The 19,229-nt window shown below is 40.8% G+C and overlaps 1 protein-coding gene across 6 annotated transcripts in view; it reads right to left on the minus strand.

Moving 5' to 3' along the window:
* Positions 1 to 19,229, minus strand: part of hspa12a (heat shock protein 12A) — a 178,586-nt gene that overhangs the window by 111,409 nt on the left and 47,948 nt on the right. For all 6 annotated transcript variants that reach the window (XM_062058912.1, XM_062058910.1, XM_062058909.1 and 3 more), the window contains exon 2: positions 5,248 to 5,324. In XM_062058912.1, coding sequence (XP_061914896.1) covers positions 5,248 to 5,324 — 77 coding nt within the window. The remainder of the gene's footprint in view (positions 1 to 5,247; positions 5,325 to 19,229) is intronic.

The raw sequence follows: 19,229 nt of genomic DNA on the forward strand, positions 1-19,229 counted from the left end.
GTGTCTCCTCTCAATTGCTCTGTTTATTGCAGTTCTGAGTGTTGCTGGGTCGGGTTTGGTTTTGGAATTGGATTGCATTGTTATAGTATTGCTGTGTATTGTTTTAATGAAATGATTAATTTAAAAATAAAAACAAATAAAAAAAATGTTTTTAATAAATAATAAAAATAAAATTAAATCGATTTTTTAAAAATGAGAATCGAATCGATTTTTTCCCACACCCCTATATATATATATATATATATATATATATATATATATATATATATATATATATATATATATATATATATATATATATATATATATATATATATATATACATATATATATATATATATGTCTTAATTAGATTATCCAAAGAAAAATAGTGCTTGATACCGTGGTAGAGCGTAATATGTATGTGTGGGAAAAAAATCACAAGACTATTTCATCTCTACAGGCCTGTTTCATGAGGGTTTCCTCAATCATCAGGGGATTTTCCCTGAGAAAAATCCCCTGATGATTGAGGAAACCCTCATGAAACAGGCCTGTAGAGATGAAATAGTCTTGTGATTTTTTCCCCACACATACACACATATATATATATATATATATATATATATATATATATATATATATATATATATATATATATATATATATATATATATATATATATATATATATATATATATATATATATATATATATATATATATATATATATGTGTGTATGTATATGTGTGTATGTATATGTGTGTATATATATATATATACACATGTGTATGTGTAAATATATATATATATATATATATATATACACGCACACACACGTGTATGTGTAAATATATATATATATATATATATATGTATATATATATATATATATATAGGCCTGCTCCAAACATCCTGGCAACTCCCTCGCTCTAAACACTGGCATCTCCTAGATTACATCATCACCCGCCACGCGGACAGGAAGGAGGTGCGCATCACTAGGGCCATGCGTGGAGTTGACTGTTGGACTGACCACCACCTGATCAGAACAAAGATTGACTTAGAAATACGTCCTCAACAGAGAAAAACACAATCTATGACCTGCTTCAGGCAAAACACAAGGCCCTTGCAGCTCACCTATCAAACCCTCAATCCACCGCCCTGAAGGCTCAGCTCATCCGCCTCAGAAGTTAAACCCAGCGTATCCTCAGAGCCATGGAGAACGACTGGTGGACCCAGAAGGCCCGCGAAATACAACATCACGCAGACACCAACAACTCTCATGCCTTCTACGACTCCATCAAGTCCATCTATGGCCCACAGAGGAAGAACATCACCCCAGTTAGATCAGCTGACGGCACCAAGGACAAACAACAGATCCTGGACAGATGGGCTGAGCACTTCAGGGTACTGCTGAACACCACAAACCCTGTACAGACAGACATACTCTCTGACCTCCCATGCCTGGCCCCTGTAGACTCGCTGGACTCCTCTCCCAGCTTCTCAGAGGTACTCAAGGCCATCAAGGGTCTAAAGGACAACAAGAGCCCAGGCCTTGACGAGATCCTGGGAGAAATCTTGAAGCACGGTGGATATCTCCTGCACCGCAGAATGCACCAGCTGATCACTGCCATCTGGTCGTCTGAAGTCATCCCGCAAGATTGTAAGGATGCTAACATCATAACGATCTATAAGCGCAAAGACGACAAAGCAGACTGCGGCAACAGCAGAGGTATCTCCCTACTATCCGCAGCTGGGAAGGTGCTAGCAAGGATCATGTTACATCGAGTAGCAACTCATGTAACTGAAAACATCCTGCCCGAATCTCAATGCAGCTTTAGACGTGATCGGAGCACCGCAGACATGATCTTTGTTGCCAGACAGGTACAGGAAAAATGCAGAGAACACCGCAAAGACTTGTACATGGCATTCATTGACCTGTCCAAGGCCTTCGATATAGTAAACCGGGACTTGCTGTGGGAAGTACTTGGAAAACTACGTGTACCAGAAAAGTTCTGCAACCTATTGCGACAGCTACATGATGGCATGCAGGCCTGTGTGAGCAACGGCGGCCAACAATCCCCATTTTTCAGTGTGGATGTGAGGGTCAAGCAAGGGTGTGTCCTTGCCCCAACCATATTCAACATGTTCATTTCCACTGTCACCCTCCTGTCCCATAAACACCTGGACCCCACAGATGGGATTCAGATACAATACCGGCTGGATGGTAACCTTTTTAACATCCGTCGCCTCCAAGCCACCACTAAACTCACGACCCAGCATATTCTGGAACTACAGTATGCAGATGACTGCGCTGTACTTGCACACTCACCAGAGTCCCTCCAGCGCGCACTGAATGTGGTAGCCTCCATCTACAGTGCCATTGGTCTTCAGATAAACACCAAGAAAACACAAATACTCGTGCAGGAGTTTACTCCCCAGCCAAACACGCCAATCTTCACCCTTGACGGGCACCCATTAGCCACCGTCCCCCACTTCACCTACCTCGGTAGCACCCTGTCGCCATCCTGCACCATTGACGATGACGTCCAGGCCCGTATTGGCCTGGCCTCTACTGCCTTTGGAAGGCTACGGTTCAGGGTTTTCCTGAACAGGAATCTAACCATCTCCACCAAGACAGCCGTGTATAAGGCAGTCTGCCTCTCCACGCTGCTCTATAGTTCTGAAACCTGGACACCCTACCAGAGGCACATCCAGAGTCTCGAGGCCTTCCACATCCGCTGCCTCCAAAGGATCCTAGGTCTGACCTGGGAAGACAGGGTGCCCTACACTGAAATTTATGACCGAACCAACACACCCAGCATCACAGCACTCCTTGGCCAAAAACACCTAAGATGGGTCGGACATGTGATCCGTATGCCAGCCCACCGCCTACCCCGTCAGATATTGTATGGCCAGCTCTCAGTCGGTCAAAGGTCTGCCGGGGGCCAGAAAAAACGGTACAAGGACCACATTAAAACTCTTCTGAAAAAGTGTGACATCAAACCACCAGCACTGGAGTCCCTGGCTGCTGACCGCCAGACCTGGAGCTCTACCTGCCACCAGGGAATCACTCATCTTCAGGAGAAGTTCACAGAGCGGAGAGCACAGCGGCGTGCACAAAGACACCAACGTGCCACAGCACCAGCGACCATCACTGATGCCTTCCCCTGCCCCTCCTGTGACAAAGTCTGTGGATCACGCATAGGCCTGAGCAGCCACCTGGCTATGCACAGGCGAAAGGCACAAAAATAACCAATCCAATACTTCGTTTGGAGCAACGTCATCATCGACATCGATGGACTGCCATAAGCAAGTAAGCATATATATATATATATATATATATATATATATATATCAAGGCTGCAAAGAATATTCATGTTTTTAAGAGCAGGCTTAAGACCCACCTTTTTGATTTGGCTTTTACCAAATAATTAATTTTATTGAATTAATTAATACTTTTGTTTTTATCTTACTATTTATCTTAGATGTTATTTAGTTGTATCTATTTATTAATTATTTACTGTATATTCATTTTGTATCTTCATAACATGTTTACTTGTAATTTATCCGTTATTCCTACTCATGGTTCTGACTATTTTCCAGCGTTCCTCAGCATCAGGGATTATAAATCATGGCTGTGGGGGCACTTTTTGTCAGCGTCCTGGTGGCCGTGGTTTGGTGATCTCCTGGTGCAGAAGGCTGCTGTGAAAGTGTTTCTTTAACTAACTCCTCTGTACTCAGCCATGCATTCATCTGCGTGTGTTTGTGTGTGCCTGTATGTATATGTGTGTGGGTGTGTGTGTGTGTGTGTGTGTGTGTGTGTGTGTGTGTGTGTGTGTGTGTGTGTGTGTGTGTGTGTGTGTGTGTATTAGTAGGCGTGTTGCGTGTGATACACAAAGACTGCGTGCGCAATCAAAAAGTGGTGCTGACCGCCTTATTTACCGTATTTTTCGAACTATAAATCGCAGTTTTTTTTCATAGTTTGGCCGGGGGTGCGACTTATACTCAGGAGCAACTTATGTGTGAAATTATTAACACGTTACCGTAAAATATCAAATAATATTATTTAGCTCATTCACGTAAGAGACTAGACGTATAAGATTTCATCGGATTTAGCGATTAGGAGTGACAGATTGTTTGGTAAACATATAGCATGTTATAGTTATTTGAATGACTCTTACCATAATATCTTACGTTAACATACCAGGCACGTTCTCAGTTGGTTATTTATGCGTCGTATAACGTACACTTATTCAGCCTGTTCACTATTCTTTATTTATTCTAAATTGCCTTTCAAATGTCTATTCTTGGTGTTGGGTATTATCAAATAAATGTCCCCAAAAAATAAATGAGACTTATACTCCAGTGCGACTTATATATGTTTTTTTCCTTCTTTGTTATGCATTTTCAGCTGGTGTGACTTCTACTCCGGAGCGACTTATACTCCGAAAAATACGGTAAATGAGTTTTTTTACGACTGCCATTATACACCTTCAAAAGTCATATTATTGTGCTCTTCAACCTGTGTGTGATAATGTTGAACCAACAGCCCACACCTATAAGATGTAAAACGTTTTCTGCAATGTAGAATCGAAATATATAGACAACAGAAGCTATTTTTAAACACGCTGACAGTGCACTCTGGGAGACGGTGGACCATCTTAACAGCAAAACCATAAGAATAAAAAAAGGCAAGAAAACAACAAAATGCATCAATTGTATTTGTTTTAATCAGCCCCTTAAGTCATCCAGCAGCTATAAAATTATAAAATTATGTTGACTAAACAATATGTTTAATATGTTTTATTTGTGACAACTTATATATGTTGACAAGCATACATAAGACGAAGGATTCCCTGTCTATCGACTATCTTTGCGCCCAAGCATCTTTTTTCTCACAGCAGTGTCGGCAATTGCCAGTTTGCCTGCAGAACAGTGATTAGTCTTAATAAATCCCACTGCATGTGCTGAATGATTATATTTGCATCTTCTCCTCTAAATATTGTGGGTGTTCTGCTTATTCAATGAGACAGACTCCTTAAATGGATTGCGCTCCTTAGTCTGCTTACCTCAGAGATGTAATCGTCGGCTGTGCTATTAAGTTTGCACTCAAACCTTTAGTATATCAGGCCCTAAGTCGACAATCAGTAACAATATAAAAAAGACGAGTGCATTTAAGTAAATCTATATGTTTAGAAGTGAAAAACAAAACATCAATTAAATAAACTAAACTGGTACATTCAAAAACACGATTAGAAAAGGCTTTACCTGAATATGCGTAGGAGACAGCGGAGTAATACCAGGGTCACCTACACTCTTTGCTGGTGATGAGTTTGCCATTTCATCTGTAGAAGAAGAAAAAGACAAACATAAACACACAATTACACACGCGTCCATTTATTTATCTTTAACGGCTGGTCCCTCTTGGGGTTGCCAGGTTGGGGGGGAGCCTATCCCATCTGCACTCCGACAGAAGGCAGAGTACACCCTGGACAAGTCGCCACCTCATCCTCGGGCCAACACTGATGACAGAGACAACTAATTATACTCACATTCACACACTAGGGCCAATTTAGTTTTGCCAATCAGCCTATTGCATGTTCTCCCCGTGACTGCGTGGGTTCCCTCCGGGTACTTCGGCTTCCTCCCACCTCCAAAGACATGCACCTGGGGATAAATTGATTGACAACACTAAAATTGGCCCTAGTGTGTGAATGTGAGTGTGAATGTTGTCTGTCTATATGTGTTGGCCCTGCGATGAGGTGGCGACTTGTCCAGGGTGTACCCCGCCTTCCGCCCGAATGCAGCTGAGATAGGCTCCAGCACCCCCCGCGACCCCGTAAGGGACAAGCGGTAGAAAATGGATGGATGGCCTATTTCAATGTGCACACAGGAGGTGGGAGGAAGCCGCAGTACCAGAGAGAAGTTAAAGTTAAAGTTAAAAGTTAAAGTTAAAGTACCAATGATTGTCACACACACACTAGGTGTGGTGAAATTTGTCCTCTGCATTTGACCCATCCCCTTGATCACCCCCTGGGAGGTGAGGGGAGCAGTGGGCAACAGCGTAGCCGCGCCCGGGAATAATTTTTGGTGATTTAACCCCCAATTCCAACCCTTGATGCTGAGTGCCAAGCAGGGAGGAGAACCAGATAGTCACAATTCAGGTTAAGTATCACAACACATTGCAGTCACACAAGAGCTGGTTTTAGTTTCACATTGAATCTTTTAAGGAGACTGCAGAACAGGGTTGTGCAATATATACACGATACAAATGATAAAAATGTGGCCAAATATAGAGCTTTTAATATTATCGTCATATTGTGATAATGCATGTTGATCAGATCAAATCAAATCAACTTTATACTTTTCATACATAAAATAAATGCAACACAAAGTGCTATACAGCAGGGGTGGGCAAACTTTTTGGCTAAGGGGCCACATTGGCTTTGTGTTAATAGCATGGTGGATGTCCAATTGTGCCCTGTGGAAATTATACATAAAGTGACCAATTTGTACCTAATCGACGGCCTCGTCATTCCGACCACAGAGCGGAGCTTTACGGACCCATTGTGAAGGGTGATACCCCCGACAAAACATCGGCCCTGGAGGGAACGTCTCCCCTGCGCTCCCCGACCACGGTCTGGGATTCGACAAGCAGGAAAGATGTAAAGCAGCGCCTCCCTGTTTAAAGCGTCACAGTTATAGATCGTTTTGAAGCCCAAATACCTCCATATTGCACTTCACGCACACTCTTTATTAACCAGTAGAATTGTAGTTGTTTGCCATTCTTCCTCACCACGATGTTATTACTTGTATGCACTTTGTGTGTGCGTTTTGATACACATCATGCGCCTCGGCTATGTAGTCACCAATGCACAGCGGCATTCAGATGAAAGAATGGTACCGGTACTTTTCAAAGGTAGTATAGTACCGATTTCAATCGATTAGTACCGCGATACTTTATTAGTACCGTATACCATACAATCCTAGTTCACAATCATTATCAGGGTTTCCCCTAAATTGCCAAAATACCTGTGGCGGTGGAGGTGTGGTTCGGGGCGTGGTCAATGTGACTTAATCACGATTTGCTATAATAAATATATTCTTTAAAAAGACAAAAAAAGTTGAATATATATTTAAAACAAATCTGTTACTAAGTACTAAGTTGTTTTTTTTAGAGATTTCTTAAAGGCCTACTGAAATTATTTTTTTTTATTTAAATGGAAATAGCAGATCCATTCTATGTGTCATACTTGATCATTTCGCGATATTGCCATATTTTTGCTTAAAGGATTTAGTAGAGAACATCGACGATAAAGTTCGCAACTTTTGGTCGCTGATAAAAAAAGCCTTGCCTGTACCGGAAGTAGCGTGACGTCGCAGGTTGAAGGGCTCCTCACATTTCCCCAGTGTTTACACTAGCAGCGAGAGCGATTCGGACCGAGAAAGCGACGATTACCCCATTAATTTGAGCGAGGATGAAAGATCCGTGGATGAGGAACGTGAGAGTGAAGGACTAGAGTGCAGTGCAGGACGTATCACCATTGACACCGCGCTCACCGACCAACTAAAACTGTCTGACTTCCACCATTTTGTAGCCGCTGCACTTCCTTAATAAACTTCCCTTGATTTGATTTTGTCCTATGTTCATTGTGTCCAATGTTATATTATTTGATGGCTAAATATGCTTGTCAAAATGTGCTTTTTCTTTTCCATTAATTCCTAAACTAGAAAAGCACTCGGATAGCGCAAACCTGCACCGAGGCATCCCTGATGTACAGTATACGCCACTAGCCAACAGAGGTCAGCAAAAGGCCGTAGATCAGATCTGGATATGGGGCCATCGGTTTCCTCTGCACAATAGGCAAAACAAAACATTTACTGTGGTTATTTTCAGCATTATTTTAAATTCCAGGAAACAAAACAAAAACAAAACGATACAAACCTTGATTAACCTAAAATGCATAGATGGTTGTTTATATATACTGTACAGTGACATAATTACTTTCAACAATAAGTGCTTTGACAAGCTCATTTATAAATAGTAATAACAAGAAAAGCAATTGATCCAGGAACTATTTCGGACACTTTCTGAAAATTTTATCAAAATCCGTCCATATTGTGTTGCTAAATAACATACAAACCCTGACAAAAAATGTAACTAATTTACGGAGGTAATAACAGCAATTCTACAATGGGATCGTTATAAGGGAGACTAGGATCCTTCAACGTCTGCACAAAGATGTTGAAGATGTTCTATGAGTCGGTGGTGGCGGGCGCCTTCTTGTACGCCGTGGCCTGCCGGGGCAGCGGGCTGAGAGCAAGGGACGCAAACAGACTGGACCAGTTGGTAGAGAAGGCCAGTAACGTGGTGGGAGTGGAGCTAGACTCTTTGGCGGTGGTGTCAGAGAGGAGAAGTCTAGCAAAACTCCTAGCCATTATAGACAACACCTCCCACCCACTACACTCGGACCTTGCAGAGAGAATGAGCACGTTCAGTGGAAGGATCAGACTCCCAAAATGCAACACGGAACGACACGGAGGTCCTTCATACCGACAGCCATCAGACTGTGTAATGCATATGTTCCTTGACTGCACTTAAATGTAGAGTATATGTACAATATATTTATGTTATTTATATATTATATATATATTATATTATTTATTTATATTTATTATTGTCTATTGTGAGCGAACTGTGGTGCTGAATTTCCCCCAGGGATCAATAAAATACTTTCTATTCTATTCTATTCATCTATGCTGCTGCTTCTTGATCTTAGCGCTGATTTCGATACTGTCGATCATAATATTTTATTAGAGCGTATCAAAACACGTATTGGTATGTCAGACTTAGCCTTGTCTTGGTTTAACTCTTATCTTACTGACAGGATGCAGTGTGTCTCCCATAACAATGTGACATCGGACTATGTTAAGGTAACGTGCGGAATCCCCCAGCGTTCGGTTCTTGGCCCTGCACTCTTTAGTATTTACATGCTGCCGCTAGGTGACATCATACGCAAATACGGTGTTAGCTTTCACTGTTATGCTGATGACACCCAACTCTACATGCCCCTAAAGCTGACCAACCCGCCGGATTGTAGTCAGCTGGAGGCGTGTCTTAATGAAATCAAACAATGGATGTCTGCTAACATTTTGCAACTCAACACTAAGAAAACGGAAATGCTGATTATCGGTCCTGCTCAACACCGGCATCTATTTAATAATACCACCTTAACATTTGACAACCAAACAATTACACATTGCGACTCGGTAAAGAATCTGGGTATTATTTTCGACCCAACTCTCTCGTTTGAGTCACACATTAAGAGTGTTACTAAAACGGCCTTCTTTCATCTCCGTAATATCGCTAAAATTCGTTCCATTTTGTCCACTAGCGACGCTGAGATCATTATTCATGCGTTCGTTACGTCTCGTTTCGATTACTGTAACGTATTATTTTCGGGTCTCCCTTGGTCTAGCATTAAAAGATTACAGTTGGTACAAAATGCGGCTGCTAAACTCTTGACAAGAACAAGAAAGTTTGATCATATTACGCCTACACTGGCTCACCTGCGCTGGCTTCCTGTGCACTTAAGATGTGACTTTAAAGTTTTACTACTTACGTATAAAATACTACACAGACTAGCTCCATCCTATCTTGCTGACTGTATTGTACCATATGTCCCGGCAAGAAATCTGCGTTCAAAGAACTCCGGCTTATTAGTGATTCCCAGAGCCCAAAAAAAGTCTGCGGTCTACAGAGCGTTTTCTGTTCGGGCTCCAGTACTATGGAATGCCCTCCCGGTAACAGTTAGAGATGCTACCTCAGTAAAAGCATTTAAGTCCCATCTTAAAACTCATTTGTATACTCTAGCCTTTAAATAGACCCCCTTTTTTAGACCAGTTGATCTGCCATTTTCTTTTATCCTTTGCCCCCTCGCCGGGTTATTCCGGTTCCGGTGACCATGGATGAGGTGCTGGCTGTCCAGAGTTGGGACCCGGGGTGGACCGCTCGCCTGTGCATCGGTTGGGGACGTCTCTGCGCTACTGACCTGTCTCCGCTCGGGATGGTCTCCTGCTGGCCCCACTATGGACTGGACTGTCACTGTTATGTTGGATCCACTAGGGACTGTACTTAGAGGGGGGGTTACCCACATATGCGATGCTCCCCAAGGTTTCTCATAGTCATTCACATCGACGTCCCTTGTGTGGGCTCTGTGCCGAGGATGTCGTTGTGGCTTGTGCAGCCCTTTGAGACTTTTGTGATTTAGGGCTATATAAATAAACATTGATTGATTGATTGATTGATTGATTGATATTCTATTAGATATCAAAATCGGCATTTAAAAATGTTTTTTATGTTGTTAACAGACAAAAAGTTAACCTGGAAAAAAAACTCATGACGATGGTAATAATAGCAATTCTACAATGGGAGTGTTATTGGATATCCAAATTGGCGTTTAGAAACATATTCGTGCTGCTCACTGACAGACAAAGTAAACCTGGTGAAAAGAAGGTAATAATTACAACTCTACAGCAAAATTTGATAGCCAAATTGGCATTCCGAAACGTAAAGTAGCATTTTTTTATGTGGCTGAGTAATTCAATAGACCTCACTATCGAGTTGCGCAAATGGTTGCTTTTTTTGAGGAAGCTGCCAAATTTGACAGAACACTGGCAATGTCCTGTTGCTGCCGTTTCTGCTACTGCTGCTTCGTGTGTCCGCTCAGAGTTATTCTATATTGTAAATAATATCTCTCATCTGGATAATAGGAGGCTTTAGCCATGAATCTAGAAGTTGTTCATTAGTAACATTTAATTTATATCCAGAGATGGAGACAAACACACTACAACAGAAGACAAGTGTCTTCAGGCAGCAACTTGTTTTACCTTTCGTGGGAATTATGAATAATTCTTCATCTAAATCGAAGATATTCACATCCTATTAGTCGTCAATGCAGTAAGAGCAGACAATGTACAATAAGCAATCATTTTATTGTGTTTGTATTTCTTATTTAGCACTTAGCAATACGGCTACATGATGCATAGTGTTTCACTTAAGCTGCATCTGTTTAGTACACAACTTCTAAAACGTGTAGCTCACCCTCCTTATATGCAGGATTAAATGTAGTTCTGGATCATAATTTGTCCCAAAGTAAATGTTGGCTCTCACAAAGTCTGCATGATTAGCATTGCTGTTGATGGGGAAGTAATCTGTGGTTCCTACTTTTACTACTTAGGCTTGCTTATTATTTTTCAAAAAGGCTCAGGAATTTCTGTGAGATTGAAACTATTTTGATCATATCTATTTATTGTATTGTCCTTACATATTGTAAGTCTTTCAGTGCTATAAATCAGACATATAATAATAGCTTCAATATAGAGGAAACTTGTTTTTCCATTCTACTGGTACTTTAAAGGCGCCTGACGGCTATTAAGATTTTGAGTGAAGATAATTTGAGGCTGTTTAAAGATTTTTAAAAAAGTGTCCCTTATGTTAAATCTGTTCTCCTGTCTGTACAATGAGCTTACATCACCAACGTTGTTCACAACAACACAAGTAGATGAGATGTTTTGCGGGTGTATCGATTGTTCTAGCTAGCATTCGCTTTGTAGTTTGTTTGCAGACTTAGTTGGCATTGCGAGGGGTTGTTTCGACATTGTTTATCCACATGATATCTCCATAAAAATTGTGCTTCCCTTAACGATAATTTCACTCACATTTATGTCAATTTTAGTGATATTCTGCACTTAACATTAAATTCAGTTTTTATTAGCCAATTTTGTGGTTCTGTGAACACAGAAATCATAGGGCGCTACTTTGCCTCAGGATGTGAATGTGTATGACCAGAATGCACGTACACACTTAAAACTGAAAAGTAACACAAAGCAAAACGTACGATCCAAGTAATGCACGTGCTCCAAACCTTGTCAAGGTAACCAAACAGTTCATATATTTTTCAAAAAACGTTTCATCTCTGAATACCGTGTTAGGTTCGTCAGGATTTTATCAATACCGATACCAATATTGCAATTCCTTCTCGATACCAATATTCATAGGTACTCTTATCAGTGCTATGTAATTGGTGTAAATAAAGATGTGAAAAAAACCATGTTTAATTACCATTTTTGTTCGCACAAGAAGTTCTACACCACCACCATCAAGTAACATCTCACAACAAGTCTTATCAACACCTGCTTCTTAAATCTTATACAATTCAACTGTGTTCAGTGCAAGGTGCAATTCAGTTGTTTTATGTCATGATCTTATAGAGACCACACAGATCCATCACTGTGTTTCTAATAATTACAATTACACTCAGCTGTAAACAATATGTATGTATGGCATGCATGTGCAATGCACAAACATTTTACAACAATGTATCCAAACAAAAATAATTATCTGTGTTTATATTCCACACAGACATATTTGAGTGACCGTTGACAGCCACCGATGTGTATGTCTGTGTAGTGTGTACTAGGGTTGTGTACTAATCAATTAAAAACAGGTACTATGCTAAACTTATTTACAATCAAATGTTTCATTTACGCCCCGAGTCTTTAGATTCAATTAAGTTGCTTTGGGAAGGTGACTAAAGAACTCGGCGATATGGGAAAAAATAAAAATAAATAAATTTAAAAAAGATAATTTTTTTTCATATCATCTGATCTCAATTAATATCACAATTGTTGTTTTAATTAAAGTTGGTTGTCCCCTGCAGGATTATACTGAGTACCGCATCCCTAGTGTTACTGGATAATCCCTGCACACATAGCAATTCTCTTAGAATAAAACACAACTCACATAATGTTTTTTCTTTTGTGACTGTGTCAGAGGCAGACATGCAATCTACTGAGGTGGCTACCGTAATTTCCGGACTATAAGCCGCTACTTTTTCCCCTCGTTCTGGTCCCTGCGGCTTATACAACAGTGCGGCTTATTTACGGCCTGTTCTCCTCCGACACCGACGAAGAGGATTTCAGGGGTTTTAGTACGCAGGAGGAAGACGATGACACAATGATTAAAGACTGATTTTTCATATACCGGTAGGCTGGTTATTTTGATAACGTACAGGCGAGCACTTTGTATTACTTTGCACCGTTGTATTATTTGTACTCTGCACGAATGCTGTTCGCCATGTCAAAGATGTGAAAGTTTGATTGAATGATTTAAAGATTTATTGTTAATAAATGGGACGCTTTGCGTTCCCAAACAGTCATCTCTGTCCCGACAATCCCCTCCGTGGTAGCAGGAACCCCTATATACTACGGTAATTACACATCAAAACCCTGCGGCTTATAGTCGGGTGCGGCTTATATATGGAGCAATCTGTATTTTCCCCTAAATTTAGCTGGTGCGGCTTATATTCAGGTGCGGCTTATAGTCCGGAAATTACGGTAACTATGATGCGTTCAATTTATCGCAGCACCAAGCAAGCAATCTGAAAATTCCCGTCGTATCAATTCCTAGATATGGTCGAAACTATTTAAAGTGTACTACGCATAATAAACACAACATTATTAATATTGCTACTTCGGATAATTTCAACAAACAATCTTCAAAACAGCCCACTACCTATAATATGGGCTTTTTAAACATAAGATCATTATCTTCCAAAACTTTATTAGTTAATGAGGTCATTAGAGACAACAAACTTGACGTCGTTGGTCTCGCCGAGACCTGGCTCAAACCAGACGATTTGTTTGCGCTAAATGAGGCATCTCCTCCTAACTATACGAATGCACATGTTGCCCGTCCTCTTAAAAGGGGAGGGGGTGTCGCACTAATATACAATGAAAACTTTAATCTTACACCTATCGTAAATAATAAATATAACTCATTTGAGGTGCTCACTATGAGGTTTGTCACACCGCTGCCTCTCCACCTGGCTGTTATCTACCGCCCTCCTGGGCCCTATTCGGACTTTATCAGTGAATTCTCAGAGTTTGTTGCTGATCTAGTGACGCACGCCGACAATATAATCATAATGGGGGACTTTAATATCCATATGAATACCCCATCGGACCCTCCGTGCGTGGCGCTCCAGACTATAATTGATAGCTGTGGTCTTACACAAATAATAAATGAACCCACGCATCACAACGGTAATACGATAGATCTAGTGCCTGTCAGGGGTGTCACCACCTCTAAAGTTACGATACTCCCATACACTAAAGTAATGTCCGATCATTACCTTATAAAATTCGAAGTTCTGACTCATTGTCAACAAACTAATAATAATATGAATAACTACTATAGCAGCCGCAACATTAATGCTGCCACAACGACGACTCTTGCTGACCTACTGCCTTCGGTAATGGCACCATTCCTAAATTATGTGGGCTCTATTGATAACCTCACTAACAACTTTAACGACGCCCTGCGCGACACCATTGATAGTGTAGCACCGCTAAAGCTAAAAAAGGGCCCCTAAAAGGCGTACCCCATGGTTTACAGAAGAAACTAAAGCCCATAAATTATCATGTAGAAAGCTGGAACGCAAATGGCGTGCGACTAAACTTGAGGTTTTCCATCAAGCTTGGAGTGATAGTTTAATAACTTATAAACGCATGCTTACCTCAGCTAAAGCTAAATATTACTCAAATCTCATCCACCTCAACAAAAATGATCCCAAATTTTTGTTTAGTACAGTAGCATCGCTAACCCAACAAGGGACTCCTCCCAGTAGCTCCACCCACTCAGCAGATGACTTTATGAATTTCTTTAATAATAAAATTGAACTCATTAGAAAAGAGATTAAAGACAATGCATCCCAGCTACAACTGGGTTCTACTAACGCAGATACGACTGTATATATGACGGACACTGCCCTCCAAAATAGTTTCTCTCTCTTTGATGAAATAACACTGGAGGAATTGTTAAAATGTGTAAATGGGACAAAACAAACAACATGTTTACTTGACCCAATTCCTGGGAAACTTATTAATGAGCTTTTTGTATTATTAGGTCCATCAGTGTTAAATATTATAAACTTATCACTTTCCTCTGGCACTGTTCCCCTAGCATTCAAAAAAGCGGTTATTCATCCTCTACTCAAAAGACCTAACCTCGATCCTGATCTCTTGGTAAACTACCGGCCGGTGTCCCACCTTCCGTTTATCTCGAAAATCCTCGAAAAAATGGTTGCACAGCAGCTAAATGAACACTTAGCGTCTAACAATCTCTGTGAACCTTTTCAATCCGGTTTCAGGGCAAATCACTCTACGGAGACAGCCCTCGCAAAAATGACTAATGATCTATTGCTAACGATGGATTCTGATGCGTCATCTATGTTGCTGCTTCTTGATCTTAGCGCCGCTTTCGATACTGTTGATCATAATATTTTATTAGAGCGTATCAAAACGCGTATTGGGATGTCAGACTTAGCCTTGTCTTGGTTTAAAGGCCTACTGAAATGATTTTTTTTAATTTAAACGGGAATAGCAGATCCATTCTATGTGTCATACTTGATCATTTCACGATATTGCCATATTTTTGCTGAAAGGATTTAGTAGAGAAAATCGACGATAAAGTTCGCAACTTTTGCTCGCTGATAAAAAAAAGCCTTGCCTGTACCGGAAGTAGCGTGACGTCACAGGAGCTAGTATTCCTCACAATTCCCCATTGTTTACAATGGAGCGAGAGAGATTCGGACCGAGAAAGTGATGATTACCCCATTAATTTGAGCGAGGATGAAAGATTCGTAGATGAGGAACGTTACAGTGAACGACTTGAGAGGCAGTGATGGACGTATCTTTTTTCGCTCTGACCGTAACTTAGGTACAAGCTGGCTCATTGGATTCCACACTCTCCTTTTTATATTGTGGATCACGGATTTGTATTTTAAACCACCTCGGATACTATATCCTCTTGAAAATGAGAGTCGAGAACGCGAAATGGACATTCAGTGCCTTTTATCTCCACGACAATACATCGGCGAAATGCTTTAGCTACGAGCTAATGTGATAGCATCGTGCTTTAACTGCATATAGAAACAAAATAAATAAACCTCTGACTGGAAGGATAGATAGAAAATCAACAATACTATTAAACCGTGGACATGTAAATACACGGTTAATGCTTTCCAGGCTGGCGAAGGTTAACAATGCTGTGCTAACGACGCCATTGAAGCTAACTTAGCAACCAGACCTCACAGAACTATGTACTCTCTCCTTTTTCTGTTGTGAATCACGGATTTGTATTTTAAACCACCTCGGATACTATATCCTCTTGAAAATGAGAGTCGAGCACGCGAAGTGGACATTTAAAGTGACTTTTATCTCCAAGACAATACATCGGTGACACACTTAGCTACTGAGCTAGCGCGATAGCATCGTTCTCAAATGAAGATAGAAACAAAATAAATAAACCTCTGACTGGAAGGATAGATAGAAAATCAACAATACTATTAAACCGTGGACATGTAAATACACGGTTAATGACTTCCAGGCTGGCGAAGGTTAACAATGCTGTGCTAATGATGCCATTGAAGCTAACTTAGCAACCAGACCTCAAAGAACTATGTACTCTCTCCTTTTTCTATTGTGAATCACGGATTTGTATTTTAAACCACCTCGGATACTAAATCCTCTTGAAAATGAGAGTCGAGCACGCGAAATGGACATTTAAAGTGACTTTTATCTCCAAGACAATACATCGGTGACACACTTAGCTACTGAGCTAGCGCGATAGCATCGTTCTCAAATGAAGATAGAAACAAAATAAATAAACCTCTGACTGGAAGGATAGATAGAAAATCAACAATACTATTAAACCGTGGACATGTAAATACACGGTTAATGATTTCCAGGCTGGCGAAGGTTAACAATGCTGTGCTAACGACGCCATTGAAGCTAACTTAGCAACCAGACCTCACAGAACTATGTACTCTCTCCTTTTTCTATTGTGAATCACGGATTTGTATTTTAAACCACCTCGGATACTATATCCTCTTGAAAATGAGAGTCGAGCACGCGAAATGGACATTTAAAGTGACTTTTATCTCCAAGACAATACATCGGTGACACACTTAGCTACTGAGCTAGCGCGATAGCATCGTTCTCAAATGAAGATAGAAACAAAATAAATAAACCTCTGACTGGAAGGATAGATAGAAAATCAACAATACTATTAAACCGTGGACATGTAAATACACGGTTAATGATTTCCAGGCTGGCGAAGGTTAACAATGCTGTGCTAACGATGCCATTGAAGCTAACTTAGCAACCAGACCTCAAAGAACTATGTACTCTCTCCTTTTTCTATTGTGAATCACGGATTTGTATTTTAAACCACCTCGGATACTATATCCTCTTGAAAATGAGAGTCGAGCACGCGAAATGGACATTTAAAGTGACTTTTATCTCCAAGACAATACATCGGTGACACACTTAGCTACTGAGCTAGCGCGATAGCATCGTTCTCAAATGAAGATAGAAACAAAATAAATAAACCTCTGACTGGAAGGATAGATAGAAAATCAACAATACTATTAAACCGTGGACATGTAAATACACGGTTAATGATTTCCAGGCTGGCGAAGGTTAACAATGCTGTGCTAACGACGCCATTGAAGCTAACTTAGCAACCAGACCTCACAGAACTATGTACTCTCTCCTTTTTCTATTGTGAATCACGGATTTGTATTTTAAACCACCTCGGATACTATATCCTCTTGAAAATGAGAGTCGAGCACGCGAAATGGACATTTAAAGTGACTTTTATCTCCAAGACAATACATCGGTGACACACTTAGCTACTGAGCTAGCGCGATAGCATCGTTCTCAAATGAAGATAGAAACAAAATAAATAAACCTCTGACTGGAAGTATAGATAGAAAATCAACAATACTATTAAACCGTGGACATGTAAATACACAGTTAATGATTTCCAGGCTGGCGAAGGTTAACAATGCTGTGCTAACGACGCCATTGAAGCTAACTTAGCAACCAGACCTCACAGAACTATGTACTCTCTCCTTTTTCTATTGTGAATCACAGATTTGTATTTTAAACCACATCGGATACTATATCCTCTTGAAAATGAGAGTCGAGCACGCGAAATGGACATTTAAAGTGACTTATCTCCAAGACAATACATCGGTGACACACTTAGCTACTGAGCTAGCGCGTAGCATCGTTCTCAAATGAAGATAGAAACCCATCAACAGCCGTGCTCACCTGCATTCCAGCGATCAACGGCACGACGAAGGACTTCATCCGTGGGTTTGGCGGCAAGCATCGGCTAGGCGTAGTAAGTAGTCCTTGTTGTGTTGCTGTAAGTATTGTAATGCCCCGCAGTGGAGAAGGAGTCACACAGACGAGGAAGCGCTGCTCAATCGCTTTATTAAAAAGCGGTAACTGGTTGTAGTTCAAAAAGTAAGCACACACATACACGAGCTGCTGTTAGCCAAAACTCACGCTCACACACACAAGTTCTCCGCCAACTCACTCGCGCATGCGCGTTCCCCAAACCCTTAAAGACAGTACACTAATGCAAATATCACAGATATTACAGTATTGTACTTAGCCGCTAAGACACCGATCGATCCCACCTTCAACGTTTTTCTTTGCAGTCTCCATTGTTCATTAAACAAATTGCAAAAGATTCACCAACACAGAATAATGTGGAATTTTGTTGAAGAAAACAAGAGGCTTTTCTATCGGGTCCGATGGGGTCCAACCACTTCCGTTGCTTTTGTGACGTCACGCGCATAAATCATATCCAAAGGAGTTTTTCAACCGGAAGTGTGGCGGGAATTTTAAAATTGCACTTTATAAGTTAACCCGGCCGTATTGGCATGTGTTGCAATGTTAAAGGCCTACTGAAACCCACTACTACCGACCACGCAGTCTGATAGTTTATATATCAATGATGAAATCTTAACATTATAACACATGCCAATACGGCCGGGTTAACTTATAAAGTGACATTTTAAATTTGCCGCTAAACTTCCGGTTCGAAACGCCTCTGAGGATGACGTATGCGCGTGACGTAGCCCGGGGAACACGGGTATGCCTTCCACATTGAAGCCAATACGAAAAAGCTCTGTTTTCATTTCATAATTCCACAGTATTCTGGACATCTGTGTTCGTGAATCTGTTGCAATCATGTTCATTGCATTATGGAGAAAGAAGCTGAGCAAGCAAAGAAGAAAGTTGTCGGTGCGAAATGGACGTATTTTTCGAACGAAGTCAGCAACAACAGTACACAGCCGGCGCTTCTTTGTTTACATTCCCGAAAGATGCAG

Source organism: Entelurus aequoreus, linkage group LG09, assembly GCF_033978785.1.
Source record: "Entelurus aequoreus isolate RoL-2023_Sb linkage group LG09, RoL_Eaeq_v1.1, whole genome shotgun sequence".
Lineage (NCBI taxonomy): Eukaryota > Metazoa > Chordata > Actinopteri > Syngnathiformes > Syngnathidae > Entelurus > Entelurus aequoreus.